This window comes from Phaethon lepturus, unplaced genomic scaffold (genome assembly GCF_000687285.1).
Source record: "Phaethon lepturus isolate BGI_N335 unplaced genomic scaffold, ASM68728v1 scaffold2855, whole genome shotgun sequence".
NCBI lineage: Eukaryota > Metazoa > Chordata > Aves > Phaethontiformes > Phaethontidae > Phaethon > Phaethon lepturus.
In genome coordinates, this window is record NW_010541007.1 from 3,712 (window position 1) to 11,604 (window position 7,893).

Here is a 7,893-nt window from a genome sequence, read left to right on the forward strand (position 1 = left end):
TTCTGTCTCTAGAGAAGTGCCACATAGTGCTGGGTGCCTGGCCCCACTAAAAGGTGTGTGGCTATTGCAGACATTGGAGCGACCTTTCAGAAAAGCATTCAGCAACTTGAAATTACAGATAATACAGCAATCCATGGACGTTTTTCTCATACGCATGGCGTTCTATATCACTTATATACAAGATTTTCTGTCATGCTTATTGGGCAATTGCTTCACTCATGACTTGTATGTATTTATTAAATTTGCTTTTCCATTTGTATGCAATTAAAGGATTTAATTTTACAAATTTAGTAATGCAGAAGGGATAGCAAGCTTTACATACAAATAATCCACATATTTTGCTCTCAGAACTATCAACAGTAACACTACTTGTTTTAACAATACATCAAGGCACTTCACAGAGCCTACTGAAATAAAGGTGGGGCACAGAGAGTATGAGAGAGTTATTATGCAGGGAAAGCTGTAGATACAAAATTTGATTCCGAGGAAGAAGAATAGTTTAGGTAAGTACTATTAATTAGAATATCAAAACAAACTATAATATAGAATAAGTAATACAGTTAAGCTCCATCTGTTACATTAATTGTAGTAAGAATGTAAGTTCCACAGCAGATCTTAGAAGAGGCAGATACAACATGGTCTCAGGTTAGACAGACATCTTCACATTTCCTAATTCATGTTGAAATATGTATGTGTATATATATAAAAAAAGCATTTGCCAGATTTTAAAAGCATATGTATTAAGTGTCAATATGCAGTCTATTTTTTAAAAAATTATCTTCAACTTTTTTATATTGGGAGAAATACCTCAATTTCACACAGATTAATTCTGAGAAGTAGCTGATAAATAGCAGTAAGGTCAAGGAAAGATCTGTGACTCAAATAACTAGCTTCATGTATTAAACTGTTCTGGTGTATTCTCTCTTTCCCCAGCTGCATACCTTTGCTGTATTAAATAAGTTTGTATAGGAAGTGGTTTCTTGTTGCTGTTTGTTCTTTTAGCAGAGTACTACTGGTATTTGAGGGTTTTTTGGTAACATGATAAAAAGATAATTTTCACATTTTTCCTGGTCAGTGCATGATGGTAAGAACTAGACTTGAGAAGAACCACTTCTTACTGAACCTACCAGGTTTTTTTAATTTTATTTTTTAACCACAGCACAGCTTGGATCACCTTTCCTGTTTGTGTTTTTTTGTTTCTATATTGCAATTAAAAGTAACATGTGATGAAGTTTGGTCAGATAATCTTTCACTTGGTTTCCTTGTGCCTTGGCCAGACTTGTAATTTAGTCAATTTTGCTGCTTCTCTAATTTCTAAAGTTGAAAAGAATTTTCAATGATGGATCAAAAGATGCAACTTTCACATCAGTGATTTTAAGTGGTCTCTTTCAGTGAGTCACTTTACAAAACCACTTTTGTTATAATCTTAAATTATGATTCTGCTTTGCAGTAGTTAAAAGCATGGTAAGGTAGATATTCTAACTTGTTGCTTTCTTCATTTTTTAAAAAAGCATTAGCAATCTCATCATTTTACTGATATTTAAGTTACTTTATTATTTTCAAACAGTTCATCTTATGTTACAAAAATCCTTAGAGGTCTGGTCGAACTCCAAAACCTGGTCCTTTGGGGGGTTCAGTCAGAGAAGTAAGGCCACCAGCTGGCTCACAAGAAAAACGTCCACTCCTGAAAAATGAAAGCAGTTTTATTCATTGCAAGTATTGTTACCACCTCAGATACTGTTTAATCATTGGATAGAAGGCAGCTACATATCTGACTTAAGGCTGAAGCGACCTTTTCTTTTGCTTTTGTTCTTCCTATTCATCCTTCAGAAATGTGTGATGCTACTCTTAAACGGATTCCAAATTCAAAACAGTGACAAATAGTTTCATAACCAAAATGCAAGATAGGACTGCTAGTTTTCATTTATTTATAGGTCAGGCAGACAAAAATTGTTAATCCCATTAATACCAAAGGCAGTATCCAATTGTATCAGTCATACCTTTGTTAAAAGATGATTCCCTGGGTTTGGAAACTGGTTTAAGATTTTTTTTAATACAAGAACATCATTATAGAAACAATAGGAATAGGTAGCAGACCCAAGTCAAATTTATTCCTGCATTCACACAAATATATGTGTACTTGGGAAATAACAAATAAGTTCAGAAATAATAACCCTTTCGCAAACTTAAAATCTTTCTGGTTTTTGACAGGAAAAAAAGAACAAACCCAAACAACCAACAGGCATTTGTTGATTTACATGATCTAGGAAAAAAAAAATCCAACAGGTGATAACATTCCCCTATTAGATAATAACCCAAATCAAAATTGACATTTTCACATTTTATGCTCCTCTAGTCAGCAGTCAAGAACACGACAAATTCTCTCCTCAGTTCTTTCCAGTTCTTTTTGGCTTTGAATATATAGAAAGGCACTGAATGCTTGCCATTCTGTTCAGTAAATTAATTAATGCTTTTTAGCTGTAGGTTGTGAACTCAAATCACTGGAACAGGAAATTAGTTTCTCTAAAAGATCAGCCTTCAAGTAGTTGGCCATTATTATGCAAATATAGCATACCTAGGGCCAGGTTTGGGAACTTTGCCAGCCTTTAGCTCGTCAATTATATTTTCAATATCTTTGGGTGTCAAATCTTCCTGTAAAAAGAAAAAAGATCAGATCATTGAAAAAATGGAAGGAGTCAGCAATTTGCAGCATTCAAAATTCATCAGATAGTGGTTCTCTTAGGTGTGACCCTAGCATAGGTAATTTTGATCTTGTCCATTAACACACGTACTGGTTCAAAGAATTAGGAAAATTAAAAAGCCTACTGTCATTTTAATGTTAAAATTTTTATTTTACATACAGCTGCAGAAATTTTGTTCAAACTAACAATGTTTGTGTGTCACCTATAATGTGGGTTTGTGTTTCTGCCTCCTTGGTATATTAGTGAGCTGCATCTCTGCATACCTACTATATGCATGCCATTGCACACACTGCAAAACGCTGTCAGCTGTGATGAAAAAAGTTGTGGGTGCCGTTCAAGAGAACAGTTCTTAAAAAATTAATCAGACTGTAATAACAAACCAAAATATTTTAAAAGTAAGGTTTTTTTGAAAAGCTGGGTACAGTCAATATACTAATTCCTTTGGTCAGACAGAATCCAAGGGAGCCATAATTCAGAAGTCTAAAGTGCTAAGTCAGTCCATACTTTCCAAGAGACTGCTTTAAAGTGCTTTTAAAAGCTTATGAAATACCCATTAAACAAGTTCCAGATTTATGGGCAGACTGTCACAAAAATGCATCAGCCCACTTGTATAAGACAGTAAGTGAAAGGAAAAATACACAGATACACTGTAATACAGATCAAGTGTTCTAGGAAGAGGCCAAGAAACTAAAAGATGCTCTAGGTTATAAATTGTCCCTGCCAATAGGAATTTGAAGTAACTGATCAAAACTTTAGAATCTGAAACAAGTGAAAATACAGGTGACACAAAGAAATTTAATCTTTTAAAGGGGAATGTAATACTTACATAGTAATTGTCATTTATTTGTACCATTGGTGCATTTACACAAGCACCTAAACATTCCACTTCTATCAACGTGAAGAGTTTATCAGGTGTTGTTTCCCCAACTTTTATACCTAAACCAATAAAGAATATTACGTTCAGGAATGGTTATGAATAAGAATAAAGCATGACTTTAAGTATTCCATAGTCTTCTCATTACTTGTATTTGGGCCTTGAAAACATTTGCATAGTTAAATGCTCTTAAAGGAGTCCAAAATGTTTCCATTAAACAAGAGATTCTGATAACTGTGAACTCAGTCTTTGGATACATTTTTGAGATATCATTTACAGGTTTATAGGTATGATTTGTTGAAAAATAACCATGAAATGACAGTTCTAAGAAACAGAACAGCTCTACTTGGGAACATTTTTAGTAATCAATACAGTGGAATGGAAAAAATAGGGAAAACATGGCTTTCATGTGCTGATGTTAATATACAGTGTTGAGTACTGAATTCCCAAATAAATCAAGATCCAAGCATTAACATTGTTAGCTACAAATTCATAAACCAACTTCAGGTTTATCCACAAAGGCTTATTTCCTCAACAACTCTCTACCCATACTTAGCTTCCATGACACATTATTGTTCTAGTGATAAAAGATACAGACTTTTCCCGAGAGGGCAGGTTAGCCAAAATAACATCTCAGAGCCTGATCTCAACAAAATACTCCATGGAAGGAAGAATGCTGAAAAGCAGCTTGCCTCCATAGTTACGAGGGGAAAAAACTAACAGAAGCATAAGTACGGCCTGTGTCTCAGTAGGAGCTACACAATCATCTTTAATGCTTTGATTTCTCAAGCTAAGAGTTTCAGTTAAAATTAAGCTAACTTTGCAGTAACAAACCAAGATAAATTTCATCTAAATATCCCTCTTCCAGACAACAGAATGTATCAAATGCAAGAGAAGAGCTGGAGAAGAGCTGCTTATTATCACAGTGGTTTTTAGGAAACGTTTAGCACCGCTTGTGACTTCATAGAAGGGGAAGAGTTGTTAGTTGCTGATCTTACCCTCTCTTCTCTCCATAACCACCCAACAAGCAGAGAAAGAAGAAAAAAAAACACACCCACACAAGAAAACCCATGGGTTCTCCTTACATCTTACATGATGCAACACTCTCAGTTGACTTTTTCCATGGAGAATTCATACGTTGACATTATGTTTGCCATCCAGAGGGACCTTAACAGGCTAGAAACGTGGTCCTATGCAAACCTCATGAGGTTCAACAAGGCCAAGTACAAGGTCCTGCACCCGGGTGAGGGCAATCCCAAACACGGATTTTCTGAGAGCAGCCCTGCCGAGGACTTGGGGGTACTGGTGGATGAAAAGCTGGACATGAGCCAGCAATGTGCGCTCGCAGCCCGGAAAGCCAACCGTATCCTGGGCTGCATCCAAAGCAGGGTGGCCAGCAGGCTGAGGGAGGGGATTCTGCCCCTCTCCTCCGCCCTGGTGAGACCCCACCTGGAGTCCTGTGTCCAGCTCTGGGGCCCTCAGCACAGTAAAGACATGAACCTGTTGGAGAGGGTCCAGAGGAGGCCACCAAAATGATCAGAGGGCTGGAACACCTCTCCTGTGAGGACAGGTGGAGAGAGTTGGGGTTGTTCAGCCTAGAGAAGAGAAGGCTCTGGGGAGAACTTACAGGGGACTTCCAGTACTTAAAAGGGGCCCAAAGGAAAGATGGCAGCGACTCATCAGGGAACATAGTGATAGGACAAGGGGTAATGGTTTTAAACTGAAAGAGGGTATATTTAGATTAGATATTATCAAGAAGTTCTTTACTGTGAGGATGGTGAAAGTGGAACAGGTTGCCTAGAGAAGTTGCAGATGCTCCATCCCTGGAAGTGTTCAAGGCCAGGTTGGACAGAGCTTTGAGCAACCTGATCTAGTGGAAAGTGTCCCTGCAGGGGGACAGGGGGGTTGGAACTAGATGATGTTTAAGGTTCCTTCCAACTCAAACCATTCTGTGATTCTATCATCTTACTTAAGTAAAAACAAACAAAAAACCCCCCACAAAAAAAAACAAACTCGCAAAAAACTTTCATATAGTATATACCTTAAAAATCTTATTTTGCATATAAAAAAGTACCACAGCATTCAGAGTCCTGTCCTATATATAAGATAGGGCTTACTTTCTCAGTCTAAGGGTCATATTAGAATAATGCATTTCCTAGCAAATTGCCTTTAAAACCACTTCAAGACCACTAAACCGCACTCCAGTGGCCTCTTCTGCTCTACTGTACTAAATTCTTTAAAGAATAAATGCCAAATCTGAAATTTGAAGTGTTTAGTGCCTGTTCTGCAACGATTTCACTCTGTATTTTCCATACTATTGCTCTGCCCGGACCGTATGAAAAATTTTACTTCAGTATCACTAAATGAAGGTAAAAAAAAATTTCTAGGAAACGTGTTACAAATTTGTGTCATACCAAGTTTCTTCTTAATGGCTTCTAAAATACTATCAGAGTCTCGCAGCATGCAAGGCGTGGTAGTGCAGACCTGAATATGGTACTTCCCAACAGGTTTGCGATTATACATTGTATAGAAGGTTGCTACTTCATACACTCTCATGGGAGGCATTTCTAAAATTTCAGCAACCTGTAACAAGGGGAAAACAGACACTACATTCAATTCTTAGAGGGCATCAGTAAAGGCATTTAACAAACCATTTCAATAAAGTCACTCTGTCTGCACTAATAGGTAAGTAAGAGGGACGGCAGGGGATGGATATCAAAGCATAGCTGCATTCAAGTGCCAAGACAGGACACCCCCGAGTTACGCTGACTGGAGTCACCGCGCTCAAGCACAAACTCCACGGAGCCATGGATTAGCACAGTGAGGAGCTCAGGTCAGTTCCCTCCAGCATCGAGTGTCATACACAAGCTAGTTGCAAGGAGTCAGCTGGGTTCCAGCTTCCATTGTTGGCTCCAGCTCATACTGCACTTCTGCTCTTTTGCTGCAGAAATGAACAAAGTTGCACACATCCGCCCACACTGACCCACGTAGGCCTTTTGGCAAGGGAATACTTCTAGGCTGGTACTACGCTCGCCTGAATCAGATACAACAGGTCTGTTTCAGGTTCTGTGACACACCAGGGCTGGCCTTAGAAGCACCATGGCTACGTCTGCAGATTGGCGTCACAGCTAATAAATAGGGAGCGGAGCACAATCTCCATGCAGCCAGTTCTGGTGTAAGTATCCCTGACCTCATTAACCGGGAACCCTGGCCAACTGCTCAGGTTGAGAACTGGCTCTCTTTTCAAAAGCCTGACTGTTTTATGCTCCAGTCTCTAAAGCAAGCAACAAACCACAGAAAAATATTTGTTCACTTAAAAATCTTAAGATCATTTTAAACAAAGTATCAATCCAAAACTTAGAGTAAATAAACAAAAACAATTTTCTCATTCAGTATTAATGGTGATTTGAGGCTTTATGCTACACTGTAGAAACAGTAGCAGACTTAAGTTGCCCTTCTGTAAATGTGCACTTAACTCCTTCAGTAATTTCTGTAACGCTCACAATCCTCACTTAGTGTATCTTGATCGAATTTAAAACCAATGATATGCCAGACTGTAACACAAAATAGGGTGGATTTATTCATATGAATATAAACCAAAATTTTTTATTTCTTGGTATTTGATTACTGTCATGCAACCTACCACTTCAGAGCAGTGTAGTTGCTTGCTTGCTTATTTTGAAACAATTTTAATAATTTGAAAGTCTTCCAGGCACTTGCTGTGAGGCATTATAAAATGCTCATGACACATACAACACTAACGCTGCTTTGCAGAAGTCTTTACAGGCCTAGAGATTAAGTACAATCCTGGCAATGTGTGTAGTGCCATTAATCTGAGAGGAGAAAAACTCCCCGTCGTTACCTTTTTTCTTTCCCCAAATTCAGCAGCAAACAAAATTTTCCAAGTTACTGTTCCTACTTCCAGGATGATTCTGGGAAAAGAGCCTATCTAAATAAGGCTCGTGTAATTTTGTTTTGTTCTATCTGTATTTTCTAGCACCGGGCAAACATTATGTAAACAGAGCCCAGAGTTCCCTGGGTTAGTTTTCCCTTTTCTTTTTTAAAATGTAGTCTCTCTCAGAATTCTCACAATTCTGTGCCACATGTACGCATTGATAAATATTCTAGCAAGATATTTAAAGACAACAGTAAAATTATGCTTGAAAGATAATTAAGTACTAAATACCTTATTCATAGCCGATATGGGCAACCATCCATGCTGTCTTTGGGCCAAATCTAGTACTGCCATGACAGCTGCAGACTTGTGTCCCCCTGGGTAGTTGTTTATGATTGCTTCTATTCGCTTTTTAAAGGGAA

The 7,893-nt window shown here is 37.9% G+C and overlaps 1 protein-coding gene across 1 annotated transcript in view; it reads right to left on the reverse strand.

Moving 5' to 3' along the window:
- Positions 1–1,527: 1,527 nt before the first annotated feature.
- Positions 1,528–7,893, reverse strand: part of NDUFV2 (NADH dehydrogenase (ubiquinone) flavoprotein 2, 24kDa) — a gene marked incomplete at its 5' end in the record, with an annotated part of 14,538 nt that continues 8,172 nt past the window's right edge. Inside the window, 5 exons of the mRNA XM_010287582.1 lie at positions 1,528–1,684; positions 2,576–2,652; positions 3,529–3,638; positions 5,991–6,159; positions 7,763–7,879. Coding sequence (XP_010285884.1) covers positions 1,591–1,684; positions 2,576–2,652; positions 3,529–3,638; positions 5,991–6,159; positions 7,763–7,879 — 567 coding nt within the window. The remainder of the gene's footprint in view (positions 1,685–2,575; positions 2,653–3,528; positions 3,639–5,990; positions 6,160–7,762; positions 7,880–7,893) is intronic.